The 27,293-nt window shown below is 42.9% G+C and overlaps 1 protein-coding gene across 15 annotated transcripts in view; it reads right to left on the bottom strand.

The window, feature by feature from the left end:
- Window positions 1-27,293, bottom strand: part of PSD3 (pleckstrin and Sec7 domain containing 3) — a 568,569-nt gene that overhangs the window by 173,586 nt on the left and 367,690 nt on the right. Inside the window, exon 1 of one of the 15 annotated variants that reach the window (XM_082374825.1) lies at window positions 7,517-11,681. The exons of the other annotated variants lie outside the window; for them this stretch is intronic. Within the exon in view, the coding sequence (XP_082230951.1) occupies window positions 7,517-7,675 (159 nt within the window). The 5' untranslated portion in view covers window positions 7,676-11,681. Of the gene's footprint in view, window positions 1-7,516; window positions 11,682-27,293 lie in introns of those variants that run through there. 15 annotated transcript variants of the gene reach the window in all.

Raw genomic sequence — 27,293 nt, 5'->3', positions numbered from 1 at the left:
TCCCTCTCTCCCTCTCCATCTCTCCCTCTCTCTCTCTCCCTCCATCTCTCCCTCTCTCTCCCTCTCCCTCTCTCTCCATCTCTCCCCCTCCCTCTCTCTCTCTCCATCTCTCCCTCTCTCTCTCTCTCCCTCTCTCTCTCTCCCTCTCTCTCCATCTCTCTCTCCCCATCTCTCTCTCTCTCCCCCTCTCTCTCCATCTCTCTCTCCCCATCTCTCTCTCTCTCCCCCTCTCTCTCCATCTCTCTCTCTCTCCCTCTCCAACTCTCCCTCTCTCTCCATCTCTCCCTCCCCCTCTCTCTCTTTCTCTCTCTCTCACACACACACAGAATGCTCTTACTCCCCCCTCCACTCCCGATCCTCCCACTAAAATTATATCACAATCACAATTTAGAGGTACATCAATTTTCAGTGCCTACCTTGTTATGACTAGGCAGATGTAATTCACTGCTGAGCTATGTGTGCAGTAGGTCACAGTTGCTTCTTTGTGAACTTTTTGTTTTTCCCGATGTTAATCATGACCTCATTTTGTTGTTGCTGACTTCATTGTCTAAGAGCCTATCTCTAATTCATCACCGCACGGGGAATCTCCTCTCCATGTGGTCCAACACTTCACGTATTCTCTCAGTGGCACTGCTGGAAGTGTGCTTGGAATCCTCTGTTCTCCCGCTCCAATCTGCACTGGTCAGTCCCTCCTGCTACTGCTGAGCCCGTGTGCTCCGGAGCCCGCACGCTGCGACTAGAGAAGCCTGTGCGCTGCCAACAAGGAGCCCGCACGCCACAACCAAGACCCAAAGCAACCAAAATAATAAACAAACAAACAAACAAACAAACAAACTGGTCGGCTTCTATCTCTTGCAGAGCTGCTGTTCTGGGGCTTCCCCTTTACTATCATCCTGGGGTTCCCCTCTGACTCTCTGCTATTAGATTTCTGTGTACTGGACACCATGCCTTCTCTTCTTCCAGTAACTTTAAGTAATATGGGTGAGGAGAGAAGGAAGAGACTGCCCCTTGTGAAATGTGTGTACTTTTCACTTAACCTGCCTATTTTCAATGTGGGAATCCCACTGCTGGCCTCAACTGAGCCTGATTTCCTAAGTCCAAAGTCTCTGAGAGGAGCTGCAGAAGATGGGGGATGTGGTCACTAGGCTCTGCAAGGCAGGGGAAGGTGTCTAGAGGGTTCAGTTACCAATTTTAAAGGACTTAAAGGGATTGTTCTGTTTTGACCCACTGTCCTCAGAGGTAGCCAGTGACTCTGATTCCTACGCCTTTCCTCTGTTCTATGGGCTTCCAGGTCTGCAGGCACCTGAGTTTCAGCTCTCTCTGCGGTTAACAAGTCTACGTGCTTTCCATCTTTTGAATTTTGCTGACATCTTGAGGGAATCTGTCTTGTTCTCTGTGTCCTTGAAGATCTATGAGTTCTACTGTCATTTTAGTGGCGTTATGTAGGCATAGGGATAAAAGCACATTTGTTATCTTAAATTTTAATTTTAAGAGTTATGCTTTTGCAGCATATAACTACCATTTAATCATGATCTCAGAGAGCACAGCAGGGGGCTGATGAGGCATACAAAAACCCCCTCAAAACACTGCCCAATCATAATGAAAGCATTCTGGAGAGCCTTTCTATTTTAACTGCTTTTCAAAAAGTGTTCTGAGGAAGAGAACTGTCATAAATCAGAACAAAGCTGGTACTTTATCAGTGCCTCTAAGTGACAGGAAAGACCTTCTTCGCTCAAAGCGCTTTCCTTGTCTGTCTGACTATTCGGTCTAGCTAGTTAACTAGAGACCTCAAACCTTCCGGCTTACTTATGCTGCGAAGTCTCAGGAGACAGCTCTAATAAAAAGCTCAGTAGGAAGCGACGCCCTTGTCTTGGCGGCTGTGGATGCAGGGTCCGGAGGGGCTCCCCTGCCCGCTGTCAGCCCCTCCAGACCCCCGTCAGCTTCTCAGCTGTGGACCTGAGGCTGACGCCACTAAACCGCACCTGGCTGCAAGGAGGAGACCAGCGATTGGGCCTGGGAGAGCTGCATACTCTCGCCTGATTTACTGGCGTCAAACAGAAACTTGGCTTGCCAGATCTGAATAGAGCGATTACAGGTATACTGATGTCTCCAGCTGCCTTGGGTACCTCACGTTCCAACAGTTCACTGCAGGCTGCAACCAGTGTCATGTCAGGGGATGAGCCAGGCTAGGAAGAGGGCCTCACCCAGTACTTTCCTAAAAATTCTGACATGAAGCATTCCGAGTAATCTACGTAGAAAAACAAATCCCACTGAAATCAGATGATCTGTGTGTAAACCAAAATGCTGTACCATCAGAACGTGGTAGACCAGATCTTTTCAAAGAGTGTACTGCTTGGAAGATAAGATAATGCTCAAAAATCTTAATTAAAAGCCAAAGATAGAAGAGAAACCCCATAATAAATTACTGAGGAGGAGCTACTTTGCCCGGCTGCTCATGGTTTCTGTATCACTATGCATGAGTAAATAAAAAACATTCTCCAAAACTTTCCCGTTAGTCCTTAAGTGGCATGCAACCCCTGAAATCTAAACCAGGCAACCAAGCATAATCTAACAGCAGGTTTCAATAAAGGAAGGCATCGCCCCGGGAAATGCAGGACATACGGTCGCCATGCATGTTCCCACACAAGAGCTCCTGATGGTTAACTTCAGGTTATCACCATGCTACTAACCTCCTTGCATCTTCAACAAAGACTATCTTAAAATGCAAGTTGTTTTTTTTTTTTTCCTCCCGTAACTCCCATCTTAACACTATTTCACAGATTTCTCTTCTTCCCTTCCCTTGATTCTGACAAGGCTAATGTACTAGCTTGCCAGGAATGATGGCACGGACAAGCATCTTCTTTACAATGTTCAAATACTGCCTGGAAGCTCTGAAACACCTGCCTAGTACACCATCCCTGGAAGAACGTGTTCAAATAGAAAGGCATGAGTGCAGCAGAGCTGGATGCAGTGTGACACTGGGATTATTCTAATGACACTCAAACCAAGTACAAAACCACGGGCACCTTAATCAAATGAAAATGGGTAAATAGGAGGATAGTGAAGATCTGCTTTTAATTACATTCAAGGGTCAACAAGTGTCACCCCATCATGAGCATAGTTTGCTGAATATCCCAAATAACCATCCTTTAAAAAGGTACTAATTTACATGAAAGTACTGGCAGGATCTGAAAAATTTAGAAACAACTTGTGGTGTGGGGAGGGGGAGTTAGGGGCTGGAGGAAAATCCAAAAACACAGACCCAACAACAAAAACCAGTATCACTATGCTAGCTTTAGAACTTAAAATAAAACTAAAAGTGGTGAAAGCTTCTATTTGGGGGCAAGGCTGAGTCAAGTCTGAAAAGGGTTAAACAACTATTGATAATTACGTAGTTTGCAGCATTACCTTCCAGAAGGGCCAGGTATCTTAAGGCCTCCTCTGGGTAAAGACTACATTAAAATATCAAAATGTATTAGTCTGTCAGAATCACACCTGAGGGAAAAGCGTAACTTCTTGGATCACAAGAAGTGATTCCAGCGTGAAGACAGTAGAGCCGATACAAGAAAAAGAGAGTCTGGAGATAAAATTGTTTTTACCTTTGCACAACCAGATTTACTTTGTGAAAGACACCTCCTCTCAGACTCTCTCATGTGCCAGGGTCATAACTAGTAATGGGAGATGTTCTTCATATTCTGGCTCTAACAGTTTAGATCTACTGTCGTTCTGCAAGGATCCAACTGAAGGATGAATCTACAAGGTTAAAAGATGTTCTACTTCAATTTAAGAATAAAAAAATATAAAAAGACATTTGCAGGAAATTTTCCAAATTATGACTAAGGATTTTCTCCATATTATATGAGAAATACATATTTTGAATAGGCAGACATAAATGACCCATTGAACCAGAATCTCCTTCCCAGGCTCTAAGCCTTAGTTTAAAGAACAAAAAGAGATCTGGTGAAGAATGACAACAATCCACAAACCTCTCAAGAAAAGCTTCAGGTCGCAAAGGGGCACGGTAATGATTTCTTCCGGGTTCCTTCATGTATAGGAGGGAGAAATGATTAACATTTACCTAACAATACTACAGCAAAGCCTCTGCAGAAGGGAGAGGACAGAGCTGATGGTGTCTTTCACACCACTGCAGCGAGTTTTGCAAAGCGATGAATTAGGCCCTTCCACTTTCCTTTCATGTGTTTATGGTCAACTCCAAGCACAGGAAGAGGTTTATTCAAAATATATGTAAACTCACCTTCCCTGAATCTAGCTCAGTCTTTAGGTTCCTCATACAGAGGAATAACCATCACCAATCCCTACAAGGTTTCTAAAATTAACAACGCTCAGAACTAGGGTATCATTTCAGCAACCCCTGCTCTTTACGGGTGAGTGTCAGGGAGGAGAAGTGACTTGTCTAGGTGCACACTGCTGACTAGGGAGCAAACCCCCGGCCCGCCACAGGGATGCTGCCACAGCACAGAGCAAAAGGCCCTCGTTTTCAGTCGGCACCACCCAAAGTGCCAGGGGTTTTGCTCTGCAGTCTCACTGTTGGAGAAGTTGATTTCTTTGCTGTACTACTGAATAGCTTGAAACAGTTCGCTTGAATCCAGATGATAACCAACCAAAGAACTCTTGGTTTAATCTCTAGCCCCATACTATTTCTCAAAAAATGCCTCAGGAGTCAACCATGCGCATCACACTGACCTACAACCACAATATAAAAGCATCCCGTTGAGACCCCCTCATCTATGATGCATAGTGTAGTTGGCAAGAGACAGGGAAGCAGAAAGCGATATTGGCAACATGAGCTTTTACAGGTTTATGTTCTAAACCGATAGTTGGCTTACTCAAGTTGAAAACTGTGCAGTACTGAGATAAGTTATATTTCCAGGGGGACGTGGAAACGTGTGGCAGAACCGAGGCTTAATCGGCATCTTCTTCCACGGCGCACGCCTGACTCAGGAGCGCCTGTCTTTAGACACCGACCCCAAATGCTCGTTGGGTCAGAAGCAGAGCGACCAGCTGGGCTGCCCCCTCACGGCCAGGAGCTCACGGGCACCCTTCCACCAGCAGGCCCTTAGCGGATAAAGAGCCACATCAAAGTCAGACTTCACTAAGACATTTAAATAAAGCATGCGTTCTCCACAAAACGCGTACATGTTCTTCTAAAGCTTTCAAGGGATACAAAACGTGTTACATAGCTCCAGCTCCTTGACAAGGGATCACAATGACTGCACCTATTCTAGAAAATGCCAGAGTTCCAGAGACACAAAAGTAAGTCCCAGGAGCATACCCCAAGTTAATGGTACCTTACTGGCTTTTTTTCAGGGAGTGGTGATGGTATCTCTTCTAATCATTAGATTAGATATCTTGCATTTTGGATGAAGAGTCAGATAATGAAAACGTGTTATTTACATGATTAGCAGGAAGAAGCACTGATTTGATTTTAAGTGCTAAAAAAGTAAGGTGAATGAGAATTCTGATTATTAACCCCTGGAGTAAAACGTGTACACTGTGGACAGGAATTCATGTTGATATGTATTTATACACGTCTATAATATAGTTTGGTTCAGTACATTTAGGGTATAAGCCTATAGTGTTATTCAGTTTACTTCATTTAGGGAACAAAAATGGTTAGTGAAAGATTAAGTTTAATCTATCTAATTTCCCATTCTAATGATTTTCTGTTAGCTACTTCTGGTGCTCAATTTTAAAAGACTACATAATGCTATAAAAATATCTCTTGTGAGATAGTGGATGAATGCACCCTCCAGAACTTCGTATGCCTCAAAAAATATAATTTAAACAAATTTGACTATAATCTCCAAAGTACCATGTGATGGCCTACTGCCTACAATTCTACCAGAGGTCTTTTATGCTGTTTTCTCCTTGCTATGTTTGTAATACTCCCCCTCCCCCCAAAAGTGCTTGGCTTTCTCTTGCATAGAATCAAATCAAACAGGAGAACCTGTACTGTGTGACAAACGGAGAAGATAGTAGAGCGGCCTTCCATTTGGCATGTATGCTAGATTCCTACATTACAGTACACAACCATAATTCTGGGCAAATAGACTAATAGTACAATGCTTAAATTATCATTGGGATTGGTGGTAGATGATGATGGTCTGATACTGTGGGTACAATCCATATTAAAACAAAACCTAAACATGCTTCTTAGCACTCTTAATAGAAGCTAATCAGAGCCATGTTAAGAATCACATACCTGCCCCATATACTTAGCTACTTAACAATATAATAAGCCATCCAGGTCTATCTCAGCAGGAAACAGTAGTCATCACAGCACAGAAAGTCTCCTAACAGTTCCAGTAGAAACCAATACATCCCCAGGCAGGTCACATTAACAGGACGGTGAAGACACATGTTTCTTCCTAAAGCTACAGCTTTAAAAAAAAATACAAGGAGGAAGGAGTTACATCTGAAGACATTCTAGCTAGAAAATCTGCTAATGACTGATGGGGTTAGATCCCACTGTGTCACAGCCTAAGGGAGTGGGTAAGAAGCCAACATGTTTCTTAAAGTCACATGAGGTATGCTGCCCCCTCCCTCTACCCCCACCATATTTCGAGGGCACCCAGTTATTACCAAAGTCTTTCAATAGGTAAATGTCACAGACGGCGGCTGGGAGGGACCTGGGAGGAGATCGGGTGACACTGAGCTCTGCTCCTGAAGCTTCCCCTGCACACATCAAACCTCCGAGTCTCCAGCATAATCATCTACATCTCCAGCCCCAGAGTTCTGTGATCCCATGATTCCATTATTCCATTTTTAAACCTGTGGAGTGGGAGTGTTTCTGAGTACCCTGCTCACACAGATGGTGGTGGGAAGAATCTCAAGAATATACCGCATGTAGTAAATGCCCATTTCACTACGTAATCACCCCCTTCACATCTCATATGAGCAGAGATGATGTTATCTTACAGACAGCCACAAAAAGACAAGTGAATAATGGCAGCACAGCATCAGCATACATATGTGTAAGGAACACGAAAGAAGACATTCTTCCCAATTACATACACCTGAGGCTCTGAACGAGCTAAGGATGTAGTGTAATAGAACCAGGTCTGCCCTCCACGTATTAGGGGGAAAGCAGGGGAGGGAAGGCAAGAGGACCCATCTGAACGATAAAATCACACACACTGTCTCTGTATTCCTGATGTTCTAAAAATACACTGCACTGACAAGTCATTTGTCAAGGCAACCTTTCTGAGACTAAAACGCGATCAATGTGCCAACCAACACTTCTCCACTATCATTTCATTTTGAGCCCTGCTTCACCCTTGTCTTCCACAAACTGGCTCTTTAGCAAACTGACCCACGCCACAATCTTAATATCTGGAGTTCAGATACCACCCCTCTCACCTGATTATCTTAAAGCCATTTTATGCACCGTACTTTCTCAGTTTGTCACTGCACATTAGACGCTGGCAAAGACTGTACCAAATTTCATTATCCTAACATACAACTGTCAATACGCTCGAACGTGGTGTCTCTTTACCTTGGTCTCCTTGGCAGAAAACTCTGAGGAGTTGGAAATTTTCATAGACTTTGACCGGTGTGACTGCCGCCGGATGGAATCCTCCCGGGAATATTTCACAGAGCCTGAGGTCCTCACCCGCACCTTGCTGGCACTCTGAACACTGTTCACGCCAATCATTTCGCAGGCTGACTGGGGAAGGGGCTTGGAGAAATACAAAGGCACTTTCCAGCCGCTGCAAGGCTCTAATGCTGGAGGAGCTCCGCCGGGCCGCGCCTGAGCAGCTCAGAGCTCCGAGATCGCCTTAGCCCAGGAAACACCAGGCTGCTTCCTCCAGCGTCTTCAACTACCCTGCTCGCAGAGAGTCTGATTGTTCCAGGCACAGCTCACGTCACTGGCTGCGAACAGGAAAAAAAGCAACCCCAGCCCTGCTACTCGTCTCTCTGTTACACACACACACACACACACACACACACACACACCCCATATTCACACACTGGAACAAATGGCAATTGGCCAGGCAAGCAATTCATTAACATTCCAAATAGCAACACTATTTCTCTTGTGATTGTGCAGCAAGCTCAGTAATGTCAACAACAAAATAGACCACAAATAAAAGTCTCAAGTAATCTGTTAGGCACTACGTGGGGTGGGAACAGAGATACATTTTCAAAAAGAAAAAAAAAATACGATGGGCATCAAAAGGCTCAGGCAATTCCAAGCAAGGAAAAGGATGACAGCCACAAAGCCATCCCAATGAGCATTTATTTTCCTCTCCCCTTCCTGTTCCAGGCCACACATCGTTTAACAGTAATTCAAATTGCATTGCCTTCTGAAGAACTAAATGTTTCTTACAGCCTCAGACTACTACAGCCAGACGTTTAACCAGGAATGTGGTCAGCCCGTATAAGAAATCCAGAATAAAGATGGTATGTCACCTCCCTCTCATACTGAAAACTTAAAAAAAAAAAAAAAAAAAAAAAAATCAATCGGTTAGCACATGTTAGCTTTAAATATGGCTTAGAGTGAGACACATAAAGCCAACTCTGACCAAGAAGGAGCAAGAAGCTTTTCCAAGAGCTAGAAATGCTCTGTCGGCACAAGAATGCATGCAGCCCCCTGAGTGAGAATTACAAATTGGAAGCTAATAGAAGACTCGAGAATTTCAGTTCCTGACATGTGAAGTTCTGAGTATAATACTCAGGATTGCAATACCTCACTTTTCTGGAATCCCGGGGGGTACAGAGGGTCAGTCACAGAAGCCTCCAGATAAAGGAGGGCTTAGTGTTAATATAAATACAATTTTAAAATAGTTTGTAAAATGCCAATCCGGAAGACAGTGCTGCCTCAACCGACCCCACTCCTCAAATCTGATCTTTTCCTTGATGACTCAGGATTACAAACTTCGTACAGTACAAGGCACAGCTCCTGAGCATATTCAGGAACGTGGGCCGTCTCCTCTGCTGACAGTGAGCCTGGCAGGTGATGCTTGGACTTGCGCTGGGCTGCACCGCACGTCGGGGGCTCCCTCCTACCTCCTCTGGCCTCTCCACTTCCCATCTCCTACCCTTGAAGCCTGTGACGCTTCAACTCTGCTATGAGTGAAACAAAGACATTAGAGAACTTTGGTAGAGCCTGGTCTAAAATGATAATAGATAATCGCTTCTGGACAATCCTGGAGATCTCCTCTCCTTTAAGAATGCAGGGTTTAGAGTCTATGACATCATTTTTGGCTACTTTAAGGTAAACTTTCCTCTCTTCCCAGGTAATCTGAAGCTACTGAACCTTTTAAAATTAAAAAAATTCTGCAGTGACTTTATATTTTACAAAGCATGTTCCAAAGACATAAAAAATGATGATAAAGTCGCTCGTTTAGAACATGCATAATTCTAACTTAAGCAAATGGTGATTCTATAGGCCAATATCTCCATTTAATACAAATAAGCCTGAGGTAGAACCCATGAAGGAACTAGCAGCAGAGCCAAGATAAAAATTCAAAAAGTACTAGTGGAAGACACGAGACCCTGCTTCAACGTGTCAGAAACAGGGAACATGCTGTAAAAGCAGCACATCGTTTGGGTATTTGCCAGGCAGAATAATGAGGAGTTAGAACACACCTCCTGATGAACTTAATTTCCTTTTCCCTACCAAAAAGCTTACATAAAAAGAATGAAAATCATGTGCTGCCATGTACAGAAATGGAATCTGATATACAACCTGATTTCTGGGACATTTAGCAGAAATATCCTATCTTTACCCAAATACGTTGTCTTTATCCAAAGACTGCCCAGCTGGTATTATTCCTCCTGTAATGTCATTCCTAATAACAACTTTCACCTGTTTAACACCTTATACTTTACAGCAGTAGCACAGGTTATCTCATTTGGGTTCTCAACTTGATAACTGTGTGAGGGGGTCGAGGTGAGTGGGGATTGTAGAACCCCCTCTTCACAGGCAGCAGAAGTCAGTTCGGGAGGTGACGGCAGAGCCGCATTCAAATCCTCACTTTGAGCCACACCGCAAACCACTCAGTTTCCTCATACTGTTCCCAGCACCCTCATGTCGGGACAGAGTGAAGAGCACAGAGCCATGCCTCCACAGGGTCAGGATGAACAACACAGGGGGCACGTGAGGAAGCTGGCGGGGACCCCTAGCACTCAGGACCCCTGGGTGCTCTGACCCAACCCTACCAACCTGAACTCAGTCCCACTTCTTCCCAGCACCACCGTCCCCTTCAGTCGGGCCTGTGTCTTCATTCCCTAGGACTGCAGCTCTCACTCAACCTGCACGCACAACACACGCTTGCCCGCTTGCCGAGGCTCTCCCGAATGGTCCCCGCTGGTGTCCTCCCGCCGGGCACTCTCTTGCTGCACCCTGATCCTGGCTTTCACCATTCAGGGTTCAGCTGAAATGTTACCTTTTCCAAGGGACCTGCTCTGGCCACCCTCCTAAAACAGCCCCTCCCCCCCCCCCCCCCCCCGTCACTCTCCATCATGACTGCCATCTCCTGTCTGCAGGGCACCCCTGGCTGGCTGAAGTCCTCCGCGTCGCACAGCCTAAACAGCATCTGCAGAGAGCAGGAGCTCAATGACTACTTGTCAAATAAACTCCTGAAATATACAGGAAGTTTCCCTTCTCTATTGTATTTCATGTCATTTTCTTTTTAAGAAAATTCAGCATAATTTTTTTTCTGAAAAATGACTACAGTTAATGCAAAATGAACTTCTTTCCTAAAGGTAAAATAGAGCATGCAGTGAATTTTAAGTTTCCTTCCCACACTCGTTTCCCAGTCCCTTTGCCCAGAAACAAGCAATATTGCCAGATTCCTATGCATCCTTCCGGACAGTCCATCCATGGACACTGTGTGTATGTGTGAGTGTGTGTATGTATCCTTTTTCTTCTTAAGGGCTATAAATGAAAGCATGATATATATTCTTTCTGTTTCTTGTTTTTCCTTACCATCAAGATCATTCTACTTTAGCACACATAAATCTACCTCACTCTGATTCATCGCTACACAGTATTCCAGCATACAGATGTATCAGGGTCTTATTACTGGACATGTCGTTTGCAGTCCTTTGCTCCATAAATAAGGATGTGGTGAATATGCCTGTAATGTAGCACACCTTAAATAACATTTAAACAATATGGTTTTCCAATTGTTTTCTGAATATGTCTAATTTTCCTCCCCTTACGTTTACATCGCCCACACTTGTGGTGTGAGGTACATATGCAGTTCACAACTAGATTCAATATTTAATGATGGCCCCGTCCTGCCCCACCCCGCTCTGAGGAGGCTTGACCGTTTTTAGACATCAGCCAGCCTGTGCAGAGGAGCCTGCTTGCTATAAAATAGAGGCAGGCCTCCTGGAGAGCAGCAGCTGTTTAAGGTACAAAATAACTTTTCATAAAAGCTTTAGCAGAAAATAAAGGTGACTTCCATATCAAATAGAAATTGTAGGAGAAATTTAATTACGCAAATTAACTGGAAGGCTGGGAATCCATACTTCACCTTCTGATGCTTTCTCTTACTGAAGATACTATTTGGTACACAAGCCCTAACAAGTTTCTAAAAAGTGTCCCAGTTAATGGTCAAAAGAAAAACTCTTTAAACCTCTCAAAAGGCAGAGCCCCAGAGAACTGAACCTCATCTAATACATTGCTCACGTGTGCCTACCAGGTGCCAGGTGCCAGGGATACGTACAGCACCAATACCGTAAGGCCCTAACATGCAGCTGGCACACAGTTGGGGGTGGGAGGCGGGGTCAGCAGGAAATTCAGCCACAATTACAATGGTGAGTACCTTCTGGATACCCATGAACTAAAGACTTGCAGAACTCCAGTGAGAGAGTTGGGAGGACGACAGTGGCTTCTAGGTGGGTGCGTCCTTCCTCTTTATAAAGCTGGGACGAAGTAAGACAGTGGCATGGACTTATATACACTACCAAATGTAAAATAGATAGCTAGTGGGAAGCAGCCGCATAGCACAGGGAGATCAGCTTAGTGCTTCGTGACCACCTAGAGGGGTGGGACAGGGAGGGTGGGAGGGAGACGCAAGAGGGAGGGGATATGGGGATATATGTATATGTATAGCTGATTCACTTTGTTATACAGCAGAAACTAACACACCACTGTAAAGCAATTATACTCCAAAAAAGATGTTAAAAAAAAAAAAAACCCACTGTGGAACCATTAGCAGAAAAGGCTGAAGACGGAGTTAAGCACTCTGGAGAGAAGCCAAAGCAATAATGAATTCTAAATATCAACTGTCCAGAGGTACAATTAAAACAGTAGGGGAGGGAAGAGAGGCATGAAATGCAAGAGGAAACCAGCTTCAGTTTATTTTCAAAACAGAATGATGGCCGTAAAAGGATCTCATGGCTCTCCTAGGTTCTTTAGGTCACACTGGCTTGTATGGAACAGAGTAAAGTGAGCGAATATGACCTGGGAGTCAGAGTCACATGGCCCATCTTCAAGAGGCTGGTGCTACTGTCACAAAGGTGCTAATAAATGATTTCTTTTCTAGGCCGTTCATTTGCACTTAATCTCATTGTGAGAGCTGGAAGGAACCTTAGAAATAATCACCTTCAGTCTCTTCATTTTAGAGATGAAGATTCCTGAGACCCAAGAAACATGAAGTGGCTTGTCCAGAGCCTCATAACTAAGTGACAGAACTGAGACTTGCATCCAGGTTTCCTAATTTCCAATAGAAGCTGTTTTTCTCCTGTGCTATTTGCTTCTTGAAGCTAAACATTCCACAACCACATATCTTTTCACACTGCATTAAGGCTTAAAATGGTTACCTTGAAATCCAATATGAGGAGACTGACTCCAGAAGTGAATGGAGGCCAGCCACTCATGTAATAACTGCAGAGAGGAGGTTTGAAAAATCAACTCTGCCAACAGCTTAGGAACAGTCTGGGGGGCCAGAAAAATGTGTGGAAGCTTCCTGCCCCTAACATGGCAGGAGTGAGGTAGGTATCGTTCCATTCTCTGGGTACTATTCCTTTCCATATAGCAACATGATCACAAAATTAGTCAACCTTCCAGAAAACAATATCTACTTTACCACAGTCATTGAGAGTACATACAAACAACAAATGGTTTTAAATAATAAAAAGAGATAAATTAGATAAAAAGTAACTCCCTGCTTTTTTCCTGTCTTCTTCCAGGCTTTCCCAGCTGATCCTTTTCTAATCTGAGGACCAATTTTGAACCCCAGCAGAGGGTGGCAGCCATCTAGCGCTCCACATGGCAGGACTAGATCCTAATCCCCAGGTGGTCCAGCCACATGACAGCTCATGCAGGCTCCCCTACCTCTGTTCTGTGATAAAAGTCTGAGCCAGAACCCTGTTGCCACGTGTCACCAATCTACCACCTTAATGGATTAGACACCTCACAGACTACTTCCCAAAACAGAACTCATACAGCTTCTCTCAGAATACATACTGGACCTGCTCTCTGGTCCCTTATCCTTCAATCCCAGCCTGAGGAGCAAGCTAGTTTCACAACCCATTCCCTTTGTCCACTAATCCTTTTCATAAAGGTCTGATAAGGCTTATCTTTATCCATCTCAGGTGGACACAAAAGTGAAAAGTTTTGTCTAGCCATGGGGCTAAAGATTTCCTTCATTCATAAGTCATTATCTGAAATGTAAACTAAGCCCAATTTTAATGAACAATCACTGTCTTTGGTAATTGGCAGTTGAAGGTCAAAGTTGCCTGTGACTGGTTCAACCCACGAGGCTGCGCTGCTTCCCTCCAGCGGCCCTCAGCCTTGCCTGTATATTCACAGGCTTTAGTTCCATCTGTTCCTTAAACACACAAAGGAACAGGATGGGGAAAAAAATCTTTAAATAGAACCTTCTTACATTTAAAATTAAATAACATTCTTGCTGGGGGGAGGGGGGAGCGGGGGGAGAAACCACCCTGTAAGCATGAAACAGTTCCAAACTTGAAAAAAACATTATTTATCCCTCATAAACCAAATCCAGTCATGTAAGACATTTAGACAAGAGTCATATATTAGACTTGCTATTTAGAAGCCCAGAAACACAGAAGGAAAACTGCATCTTTGTGTTCATGAGACATAATTCTGTGTAACTGACACTGCCACATTCAGCTCAGACCTTTTCAAACCATCACATGGAAAAGCAACACAGAACTTTGTCTTGAAGTCACTAGACCTTCTGGAGGGGCAGAAAACCTCTCATGTACCACTAAGACACTAAAACCTTCTTCTGTGCCGGAAGAAGGTCCTCTTCATTCTATCCCAAAGTACATACAAAATGCAGATACAGAAGTGGTATCATTTCAGAGCTCCCAGAGCTGTTCTTCTAGCTGTTGGAGGAGGTCATCAAGAGGACACGTCCACTGGTTGACCCTGGAGCCGGACCTGGGCACTGGGAGGCTCCTCACCCAGCCCCCGCCCTCGGAATGTGCATTCCGCTTGCCTTCCCCGTGCTAGGAGCTGCCCAAGGACGCGGCCTTGAGACAGTAAGGTGGTGTTGGGACCATCTGGATGGCCTACCTGACTGGAACCCAGTTAAGGCTGCTTATAAACTTTAAGACCCTGGGGGCGGGTGCAGGGATCCGCTGTGTCTCAGACGCCCAAGACAAGCCTCGTAAATTCCCTCGCGTATTAAACCTGCCACCTACCAGTCCAGAGTGACTGCCTCTTTCTTCGGCCTCTCCTTGCTCTCCTCATATGGGGCCAGGTTGTGAACCAACACCAGTGAGTAAACCAGTAATTACAGATGGGATGGTAAGTGCTGAGAAAATATTTTGTTCCAGAAGCCAATCCAATAAACCCACCCATAATAATCTCATTTAGTGTCAATTCAACAAATATCCCCTAAGTGCCTAAGTCATGCCAGGCACACTGTCCAGAAGGAAATAAAATGGTCAGATATCGCTGCCCTCGTGGAGCTTCACGCCAAAGACAAATTATTCCCTAAGCAAGAAACGATGCCAATTACAGTACATGACTGTACTTGCATTTTTTCCAAAAAAAGATGATTTGTACAGAGAGAGCACCAGTTTTTGCTGCCTCACTTTCATTTATCAGAAAGTCCTCTAAACCCACAAATTTTCATTTTCCATTTCTTTGATTAGTTCACTTGGTAGTCTGGGTCACTTATCAGTTTCTATCTGTACTTAATAATTTCAAATCATATTTATAATTTCACCAAAAATGGTCACCACTTGGTGTTACGTAACAGTAACTATAAGCTCTATAGTGCAAAAGACAAAACACCTGTTTAATTCTGTTCACCACTATGATTTCCCTCATTTGTCATGTCAGGCACTAAGAACAGAATATTAAATAAAACCAGACAGATTCCTGCTCCCACTGAGCTTACACTGAGATAGACATCAACTAAAGAACCATTCACTGAAAATAATCAAATAATCACACAAGCAAATGTAAAACAGTAATGTGCCACTATGAGGTACTCTGTGTCTCCACGGGTTCTGACCTAGTCAAAAAAAAAAAACAAAAAAAAAAACAAAAAAAACTAAACAAACAAAACCAATAGATTTCTACTTAATACTCTCTGCCTCATCCAAATTTCAACGTGGCCAAGACTGTAACGGTGGCTTCACCAAGGTTAATAGCACTTAAGGTGGCAGAAAAGTGCAATGGTTCTGAGTCAAACAGACCTGTGTTTACATCTTGGCTTTGTCACGGACTGAATGTATGACTTTGGGTAAGTTAAATTTTCTAAATCTCAATGAAAAATGGGGGAAACATGACTCAATGGACATTTGTTGATTTCACGCTACTCACCAAGAACTTCCTACTTTAGGGGAAACTCCCACTGTGTGCTGGAGTGGGGGACAAATAGTCCCTGTCCCTGTAAGTTAGCAGCGAAGGCCATGTGACCTAAGCCAGCCACTTGATGCTGCCAAGGGAGTGACACAGACACAGGGTCAGAGCATCCCTGTTGCAGGAGTGGTGGCAGCTATAGGGTCCTCACCACACCTTTCCCATGGAAGCCACTTGGCATTTCCTCTGCTGTCAACCTTCCTTGGTGGGAATCTATTTTCCTACTATGATTCTTAAATAGCCTCCCCCTCCAGTTTGTGAGCTACCTGATGACTTTCCAATAAATTCCTTTACCCTTCAGTTATCCAGGGTCAGTTTCCATTTATTTTGTAGCCAAGAATCCTGGCTATAAGAAATGACATTATTGGAGACAGTGGAGAGGAAACACAGATGAAGCACTTAGCATAGCATCTGATATGTAAGTGGCATATTTGTGATAATTGGGTAGTAAAGCTAGATCCCGATATGCTATAAGACTTGTGATTTTGAGATCTGAAAATACTCCTGTCCAAGTTTCATGAAACAAACAATAAAGTAGCTCAAGTTAGAGCTTCACTTCAGTAACAAAGATTAAGAAGATCCTGGTTCCTATTTAAGCCTGAGTGGCCAAATATAAATAATCATCAATAAAACGTTCGTGTTTCCTGTGCCTTAAACATCTATCCATCACTCCTACCCCAACCCCACTCCACGCAGCCGTGTCTGCTCATCTGTTCCCACTACCACAGTGCTCCCCAAGTCTCCGGAGAAAACATTCTGCACAATGCAAATTAATTAGAAAGTGAGGTTCCTTCTCTAGATGAAATCTTTCCTTTCTTACTTAGATAATAAATTAAAATTATTCTGATAAATGAAATGGTTTTCAACTTAGCAGTGCTCATTCAAGGGATCCTCAGCGCTGGCCAAGTATGTGCTAGAAATTTATAGTAGCATTTTTATGGGGGATGCTAACGATTAGATGTTAAAAACAGTCCAATACACATTTTTATGCAAGAGGAACCAATAAATGGAAACACAGAATCTCAGGCAAATAGCATGCAAAAGGGATCAGAGCTAGGCTTTCAATTCTCAAATTTTCTAGGGACAAAACCACTACTAAGAAGACTAAAAATCTCTAGCAGAAGGAAAAAACCTCCTTACAAAGAAGAGCAACAACCAAGGGCTGATGAGAGCTAGTATGACAGTGAGATTGAGATCCCAACTTGGGTTGACAATCTAAAGTAAATCTTAATGTCTCTTAGAGGAAGCTGCAGACACACAGTCACTGACACCTGACAGCCCCAAATAAGCCTGGCAGACAGGAAAGTGCAAGCGTGAGGTAAAAAAGGAAGAGGTCAACAGCGTCTTTCACGCCTCCTGCTCTAATATGTTAGAAACACAACTGGGTAAGATATCAAATACCTTAAAAACACACTATTAGTCCCCTTCCACGTACTTTAGAAGACCCAGAGGGATTTCACAGAACTAATGGGCAACTTCTGTCTATTCTCTTGTAGGCGGCATTTTTACTAAGTAATCATTGATATGTACAAAATAACATATAAAATACATAAAACACATTTTGTATACATACAAACCATGCAAAAACACATAAAAACATAAAAGTAATGTTCATGCAACATATTAAACTAATAATAATACAAAGTAAACACCCTGCAAACCGCCACCCCCAATATGTGAAATAGAATATAACAGGGCCATTAAAGCTTCTTGGGGTCCCATTCCACCTGTTTTGCTCTTCCTCCATCTAAACGCTCTGGAAAACAATTTGGCATTATCTTGTAAAGTAGAATTTGTCACCTTATGACCTGGCAGTTCTTCTCCCAGGACTATACTCTAGAAAAACTCTTACATATATGCTCCAGGAGATGAGTTCAAAAACTGTCATTGTTTGTATCAGGAAAGCATAGGAAACCCTTCAAATGGTTAAATTAATTATGGTAACTTCGTACAACACAACAGCATATCTTCCTATTGTGAGGGAAAGGGTAAGGAAAATTCCTGGTTGACACTGTGCTGGGCTGCTCAGAGGGCCCCTCAGGAAGGAAGGACCCATCAGCCTCAGCTGTCAGCCCCTTTGAGAGCTGCCCAGAACTGAGGAAAGCCACCTGGCCCGAGTGAACTGCCCCAGGAGACGACCTGCTGGCGAGAATGGGTGGACGGCTCCCTGGTTCCCCTCACGCACTGCAGGACAGCTCTGAAGGGACACCTCTCTGCTTCAGACCTCTGCCGAGGCAGCGGAGGCCTCTGGGGAGACTGCATCACAGCCCAGCTTCTTTTCCTCTCTCCCCCAAAGTGCACCCCACCTCTCCCGGGTACCATCTGGAGACCACTCCCCAACATACTCCCTATGAGTTAATAAGTAACTCAGAGTTTGCTGTCCAGGGATCTTTACTCAGGCCCTCGCTTACCTCACTTACCTTACTCTTGTAATCCTTAGGATAAGCCCTACTAGGTAGATACTGTTAATCTCACTTTAGAGATGGGTTTCAGAGAAGTTAGCTAAATAGCCTAAAGTCATTCAGCTGAAATCAGGACTTGAATCAATGTCGACTCTACTAGTTTCCTAAAAGCTATGCTCTTACTATTACTCTGTGGGGTCTGAGCTTAGCTTGTCTTTGTATACATTCCTAGAAGCAAAGAGAAGTGCATTTCTTTTTTTTTTTTTTTAATTATTAGCACCTTTAATTATTATTTATTTATTTATTTTAATTTTTTTTGGCTGTGTTGGGTCTTCGTTTCTGTGCGACGGCTTCCTCTAGCTGCGGCAAGCGGGGGCCACTCTTCATCGCGGTGCGTGGGCCTCTCACTATCATGGCCTCTCTTGTTGTGGAGCACAGGCTCCAGACGCGCAGGCTCAGTAGTTGTGGCTCACGGGCCTAGTTGTTCCGCGGCATGTGGGATCTTCCCAGACCAGGGCTCGAACCCGTGTCCCCTGCATTAGCAGGCTGATTCTCAACCACTGCGCCACCAGGGAAGCCCCAAGTGCATTTCTTTTAAAGTATTCTTTGATTCAAGTCCTAATTGTAACTTTCTCCCAGAATTATCAGGGTTTTACAATATATCACAGCATATATTTATTTTACTATATATTTATATATTTATTTATCTTACTATATATTTACATTTTACTATATAGTTATGTAAAATGCTATATATTTACTATATATTACAGTATAAATATATTTTACTATATATTACAGTAATACAGCATCACAGTCGCTCACCAAGTCATGATGAGTCTACTGGTTTACAAACATAAGGTTAAATAAGAAATATTTAATTTTTATTGAGCTAGCTCTGAGAAATCTGGCTCCACCACCTTTAATCATTCTGACCAGGATAAGGGAGAGCTGCTCAGCCTCAAATCACACCATCGTTAGTTATGGGGGAAAGTTTAGGGCAGTACTGTCCAAAAGAAATGTAATGAAAGGCGCATATATAATTTAAATTTTTCTAGTAACCTTATTAAAATGAGTAAAAAGAAAACCGGTGAAATTAACTTTAATAACGTATTTTAGTTAACCCGACATTATCTAAAACATTATCATTTCAACATGTATAAAATTTGTAATAAATAAAAATCCTTTTTGTATACTAGGTCTTTGAAATCTGGTGTGTGTTTTACACTCACAAGCATCTCAGGTTTGACTCATCACGTACTGAGTACTCAGCACAGGTACAGAAGGAAGAGTTGGAAACAAAGGGCTAAGGATGAGATATGAGAATTTCCAGTATTTCTACTCTCCACTCCTTTCCAGGCAACAATAAAAGTACTTGACATTCAGTAAGACTTGTCATAAAAATTTTTCTCTCAAATATGACGCCTGTCTCTTTGATGATCTATTTAAACAAGAGAAAATTTTCATTTATTTATATTACTGAGGTCTGAGGTCCATGATGGACCAAGACATCATTTCTTTGCCATCAGCAGACTTGGGAACATTTTGTCATCTCATAGTATTAGCATTATTTAAAAAAAAAAAAAAAACCCTCTTAAATGGAGGGTTCCAAGAAAGAAACAAGGTGCCTTCTCTCTTCCTTCATCTTAAAATCCCCAGAATGTCCCAAAGCTCTGCCTCTGATGGTCTGAATAACCTCCAGCAAGTCTCAATTTTTTAGGGACCTGCATTCCTCATCTATGAAGTATGGGTGTTGAATGAGAAATCTCTATAGTTCCTTCCAGAACCAACATTTTGTGACTACATGGCAGAGTGTGATGAACAAACTGTCTTCTGAAAAGCAACCCAAAATTCATTTCATTGTTGTATTGCTTTTTCCTGAGAAAAAGTTGCACATTATTTACCTATCAGTGTTAAACTAAATATTGGTCCCCAAAGTCTACATCCTAACCCCTGGATTAGGAGATTTTTATGTTCCTCTGTAAATATGTTACCTTACGTGGCAAAAGAGAATTAGAAGGTGTGATTACGTTAAGGACTTTGAGGTGGGGAGACTACCCTGGGTTATCTTGGTGGGCACAGTGGAACCACAAGTGTTCTTAGAGAGATGTAGGAGGTCAGAGTCATAGGACATGTAACAACAGAAGCAGAGCTTACCACATTTGTGTTTTTTTAAGACACTAAATTTATGGTAATTTGTTACAGCAGCAACAGGAAGCTAATACACCTAATATATCATGTTAGTATCATCCCAGATGGCGTGTCATGTGCCTTCTTTATTAGGAGTAGATGTACTGATTTCTAACTAATCTTCCTATTTCATTAGGGTTGAAAGGTTTTATGTTGGTTCTTATATGTGAGAACAATAACAGTATATAAGTTTCAATAAAAATAGCACTTCCTCTTTCTGGAAAATATGCAGAAATATTAAAATTTTAAATTACCATTAATGAAGATAGCAAGTCTATATTAAAACCAAGGCATCTAAGAGCATCTGAAGATCCACTCCCCCCACCCCCCCAAAAAAATCTCACTCAAACAGCCTCCTCAGGAAATGGATAAAAAGATTATCTGGTACAGCAGAGATATCCTGTTGTCAATCAAAATCCCTTTTCTTCTCCATGGTACAGGGTTGTTGCTGGGAAGATCCAAAGACTGTTCCCAGCCCCATCTGCAGCTAGACGCCTGCCAACAGAGTGTGAGTGATGGAACCTATGCCACCTGCAGTCCAGGTCCTTCAAGAACCACTGCCCCCTCCATGCTCCTTCTCCTTTTACAAGCCAGACACAGAACAATTAAGATGTCTCTGGGGATGATGAAGGCACAGAATGCAAAGAGGCTGCTATGTTTCTGTGGAGAACCTACTCACCAGGAATGCGTGCCTCGGACAACTGGATAGGCAAGAAATACATCTCTATTGTGTCTGAGCCACGATGCAACTTGGGATCATTTACTATACCAATTTAGCCCACTCAGTCTGATACATCTATTTACATTTAAGAAAGGAGACCCAACATTTGGTTGCTGAGTTTACTTCCATGGTGACAAATTCACGGTATGTGGTAAAAATTGTAGCTTTGTGTGTAGTGAATTGACTAATTTTCTACTCACTGGGTCAATTACTCTATATGAAGGACAGTTTCCTCAGAAAATGTTTGCTGAGATGTTTATAATTCCTGGTAAAGATTTAAGGTAGTGTCAGTACTACTGGGCAATATATGATTACAAGAGAAAAATAAAAGGAATTCAAACTGTGAAAGGTAAATCTATCATAAACTTTTGGATAGGCATACTGAGATATAGAATGGTTGTGCGGTAAGACAGGGAAAAAGTGATATGTGGTGTATTTTAATTATTTCCATTATTTAAATCAAAGTTCATTAGGGTTCTTCCCAGTACTACAGATCGCACAAATTGTAAGGAGACCTTAAAAAACAAAAATCAAGCTATAGATTTTGCTCTAGTTCCCTCCTTTCTTTACTAAGCCCATTGGTAAATGGTTAACTTTTCCTACTTATTTCTAAGAATAAAATTTTCCCCACAGGCAGTTAATCAACAACCAGATTCCTGGAAAACTGTGATAATGTGAGCCTTCCTCACTTGCAAGGGCATTTGATGGAATCTTGCTTGAGTCAAATGTGCTTCATTTTCCTAGGCCAAGAATTAGAGAAATGGGACCTGAAATCAACCACCATCTTTCTGGGCTCTCATATTAACATTAAACATAATATATCTGGGCTTCCCTGGGGGTGCAGTGTTTGAGAATCCACCTGCCAATGCAGGGGACACAGGTTCGTGCCCTGGTCCAGGAAGACCCCACATGCCGCGGAGCAACTAAGCCCGTGCACCACAAATACTGAGCCTGCACTCTAGAGCCTGCAAGCCACAACTACTGAGCCCAGGTGCCACAACTCCTGAAGCCCACGTGCCTAGAGCCTCTGCTCCTCAACAAGAAAAGCCACCACAATGAGAAGCCTGTGCACTGCAATGAGGAGTAACCCACGCTCGCCACAACTAGAGAAATCCCACGTGCAGCAACGAAGACCCAGCGCAGCCAAACATAAATTAATTAATTTTTTTAAAAAGAAAATTGTACATAATATATCTTCTAAACACAAAAAACAGGGGGGACCTTCAAGACGGCAGAGGAGTAAGACATAGAGATCACCTTCCTCCCCACAAATACATCAAAAATACATCTACATGGGGAACAACTCCTACAGAACGCCTACTGAATGCTGGCAGAAGACCTCAGACTTTCCAAAAGGCAAGAAACTCCCCACGTACCTGGGTAGGGCAAAAGAAAAAAGAACAAACAGAGACAAAAGAATAGTGACGGGACCTGACCCTCTGGGAGGGAGCTGTGAAGGAGGAAAAGTTTCCACGCACTAAGGAGCCCCTTCACTGGTGGAAAAAGGGGGGTGGGCGGGGGGGAAGCTTCGGAGCCACGGAGGAGAGCGCAGCCACAGGGGTGCAGAGGGCAAAGCAGAGAGATTCCCGCACAGAGGATCGGTGCCGACCAGCACTCACCAGCCCGAGAGGCTTGCCTGCTCACCCGCCGGGGTGGGCGGGGGCTGGGAGCTGAGGCTTGGGTTTCAGAGGTCAGATCCCAGGGAGAGGACTGGGGTTGGCTGTGGGAACACAGCCTGAAGGGGGCTAGTGCGCCACAGCTAAATGGGAGGGAGTTTGGGAAAAGGTCTGGACCTGCCTAAGAGGCAAGAGACCATTGTTTCTGGGAGCGGGAGGAGAGGGGATTCCTTCCCCGACTGCCCATAGAAGGGAAAGCACCATCTAAACCAGCTCCAGAGATGGGCACGAGCCATGGCTATCAGGTCGGACCCCAGAGACGGGCATGAACCGCTCACACTGCTGCTGCCGCCACCAAGAAGCCTGTGTGCAAGCGCACGTCACTATCCATAACCACCCCGGGAGCCTGTGCAGCCGCCACTGCCAGGGTCCCGAGATCCAAGGACAACTTCCCCGGGAGAACACACGGCGTGTCTCAGGATGTTGCAACGTCACGCCGGCCTCTGACACCACAGGCTCGCCCTGCATTCCAATTATAACTACTGTACCCCTCCCTCCCCCTGGCATGAGTGAGCCAGAGCCCCCAGTCAGCCGCTGCTTTAACCCAACCCTGTCTGGGTGGGAACAGAAACCTGAGGGCAACCTACACACAGAGGTCAGGGCAAAACCAAAGCTGAACCCCAAGAGGCGTGCAAACAAATAAGAGAAAGGGAAATTTCTCTGTGCAGACTCAGGAGCAGTGGATTAAATCCCCACAATCAACTTGATGTACCCTGCAGCTGTGGAATACCTGAATAGTAAAAGAATCATAACAAATTGAGGCAATGGACTTTGGGAGCAACCGTAGACTTAGGGTTTGCTGTCTGTGACTGACTTGTTTCTGATTTTTATGTTTATCTTAGTATACTTTTTAGTGCTTCTTATCACTGGTGTATTTGTTTCTTGGTTTGGTTGCTCTCTTCCTTTTTTTTCTTTTATTACTTTTTAATTTTTTTATTTAAATAACTTTAAAATTTTTTAATTTTAATTATTTTATTTTATTTCATTTTTTAATTGTTTTTTCTTTCTTTTTTTCTCCCTTTTCTTCTGAGCTGTGGGGCTGAGAGGCTCTGGGTGCTCCGGCCTGATGTCAGGTCTGAGCCTCTAAGGTGGGAGAGCCAAGTTCAGAACACTGGACCACCAGAGACCCCCCGGCCCCACGTACTATCAATCGGCAAGAGCTCACCCAGAGATCTCTGTCTCAACACTAAGACCCAACTCCACCCAACGGCCAGAAAGCTCCAGTGCTGGATGTCCCATGCCAAACAACTAGCAAGACAGGAACACAACCCCATCCATTAGCAGAGAGGCTGCCTAAAATCATACTAACTTCACAGACACTCCAAAACACACTACCACATGCAGCCCTGCCAACCAGAAAGACAAGATGCATCCCCACCCACCAGAACACAGGCACCAGTCCCCTCCACCAGGAAGCCTACACAACCCACTGAACCAACCTTACCCACTAGGGGCAGACACCAAAAAAAAAACGGGAACTACAAACCTGCAGCCTGCGAAACAGAGACCCCAAACACAGTAAGTTAAGCAAAATGAGAAGACAGAGGAATATGAAACAGATGAAGGAGCAAGGTTAAAACGCACCAGACCAAACAAATGAAGAGGAAATGGGCAGTCTACCTGAAAAATAATTCAGAGTAATGATAGTAAAGATGATCCAAAATCTTGGAAAGAGAATGGAGAAAATACAAGACACGTTTAACAAGGACCTACAAAAATTAAAGAGCAAACAAACAGTGATGAACAACACAATACAGGAAATTAAAAATTCTCTAGAAGGAATCAATAGCAGAATAACTGAGGCAGTAGAATGGATAAGTGGCCTGGAAGATAAAATAGTGGAAATAATTACCACAGAGCATAATAAAGAAAAAAGAATGAAAAGAATTAAAGACAAAGACAGTCTCAGAGACCTCTGGGACAACATTAAACACACCAACAATCGAATTACAGGGGTCCCAGAAGAAGAAGAGAAAAAGAAAGGGACTGAGAAAATAATTGAAGAGATTATAGTTGAAAACTTCCCTAACATGGGAAAGGAACTAGTCAATCAAGCCCAGGAAGCACAAAGAGTCCCATACAGGACAAATCCAAGGAGAAACACACCAAGACACATAGTAATCAAACTGACAAAAATTAAATGCAAAGAAAAAATATTAAAAGCAGCAAGGGAAAAGCAACAAACAACATACAAGGGAATCCCCATAAGGTAAACAGCTGATCCTTCAGCAGAAACTCCACAAGCCAGAAGGGAGTAGCAGGACATATTTAAAGTGATGAAAGGGAAAAAACCTACAACCAAGATTACTCTACCCAGCAAGGATCTCATTCAGATTCGACAGAGAAATTAAAACCTTTAAGGACAAGCAAAAGTTAAGAGAATTCAGCACCACCAAACCAGCTGTACAACAAATGCTAAAGGAACTTCTCTAGGCAGGAAACTCAAGAGGAGGAAAAGACCCACCATAACAAACCCAAAACAATTAAGAAAATGGTAATAGGAACATACATATCGATAATTACCTTAAATGTAAATGGATGAAATGCTCCCACCAAAAGACATAGACTGGCTGAATAGATACAAAAACAAGACCCGTATATATGCTGTCTAAAAGAGACCCACTTCAGACCTAGGTACACATACAGACTGAAAGTGAGGGGAGGGAAAAAGATATTCCATGCAAATGGAAATCAAAAGAGCTGGAGTAGCAATTCTCATATTAGACAAGATAGACTTTAAAATAAAGACTATTACAAGAGACAAAGAAGGACACTACATAACGATCAAGGGATCAATCCAAGAAGAAGATATAACAATTGTAAATAGTTATGCACCCAACATAGGAGCACCTCAATACACAGGCAAATGTTAACAGCCATAAAAGGGGAAATCGACAGTAACACAGCAATAGTAGGGGACTTAAACACCCCACTTTCACCAATGGACAGATCATCCAAAATGAAAATAAATAAGGAAACACAAGCTTTAAATGACACATTAAACAAGATGGACTTAATTGATATTTATAAGACATTCCATCCAAAAACAACAGAATACCCTTTCTTCTCAACTGCTCATGGAACATTCTCCAGGAAAGAATATATCTTGTGTCACAAATCAAGCCTTGGTAAGTTAGAGAAAACTGAAATCATATCAAGTATCTTTTCCAACCACAATGCTATGAGACTACATATGAATCACAGGAAAAAATCTGTAAAAAATACAAACACATGGAGGCTAAACAATACACTACTAAATAACCAAGAGATCACTGAAGAAATCAAAGAGGACATCAAAAAATACCTAGAAACAAATGACAATGAAAACATGATGACCCAAAACCTATGGGATGCAGCAAAAGTAGTTCTAAGAGGGAAGTTTATAGCAATACAGTCCTACCTCAAGAAACAAGAAAAATCTCACATAAAAAACCTAAACTTATACCTAAAGCAATTACAGAAAAAAGAGCAAAAAACCCCCAAAGTTAGCAGAAGGAAAGAAGTCATAAAGACCAAATCAGAAATAAATGAAAAAGAAATGAAGGAAACAATAGCAAAGATCAATATAACTAAAAGCTGGTTCTTTGAGAAGATAAACAAAATTAATAAACCACTAGCCAGACACATCAAGAAAGAAAGGGAGAAGACTCAAATCAACAGAAGTAGAAATGAACAAGGAGAAGTAACAACTGACACTGCACAAATACAAAGAATCATGAGAGATTACTACAAGCAACTCTATGCCAATAAAATGGCCAACCTGGAAGAAATGGACAAATTCTTAGAAAAGCACAACCTTCCAAGACTGAACCAGAAAGAAACAGAAAATATGAACAGACCAATCACAAGCACTGAAATTGAGACTGTAATTAAAAATCTTCCAACAAACAAAGCCCAAGACCACAAGGCTTCACAGGCGAATTCTATCAAACATTAAGAAGAGCTAACACCTATCCTTCTCAAACTCTTCCAAAATACAGTAGAGGGAGGAACACCCCCAAACTCATTCTAGGAGGCCATCATCACCTTGATACCAAAACCAGACAAAGATGTCACAAGAAAAGAAAACTACAGACCAATATCACTAATGAACATAGATGCAAAAATCCTCAACAAAATACTAGCAAACAGAATCCAACAGCCCATTAAAAGGATCATACACCATGATCAAGTGGGGTTTATCCCAGGAATGCAAGGATCCTTCAATATATGCAAATCAATCGATGTCATACACAATATTAACAAACTGAAGGAGAAAAACCATATGATCATCTCAATAGATGCAGAAAAAGCTTTCAACAAAATTCAACACTAATTTATGATAGAAACTCTCCAGGAAGTAGGCACAGACGGAATTTACCTCAACATAATAAAGGCCATATATGACAAACCCACAGCTAACATCATTCTCAATGGTGAAAAACTGAAACCATCTCCTCTAAAATCAGGAACAAGATAAGGATGCCCACTCTCACCACTAT

The sequence above is a fragment of the Balaenoptera borealis genome (assembly GCF_965194805.1).
Source record: "Balaenoptera borealis genome assembly, chromosome: 21".
NCBI classification, from domain to species: Eukaryota; Metazoa; Chordata; class Mammalia; order Artiodactyla; family Balaenopteridae; genus Balaenoptera; species Balaenoptera borealis.
The sequence above is the reverse complement of the archived record's forward strand: the minus strand, read 5'-3'. Positions and strand labels throughout refer to the sequence as shown.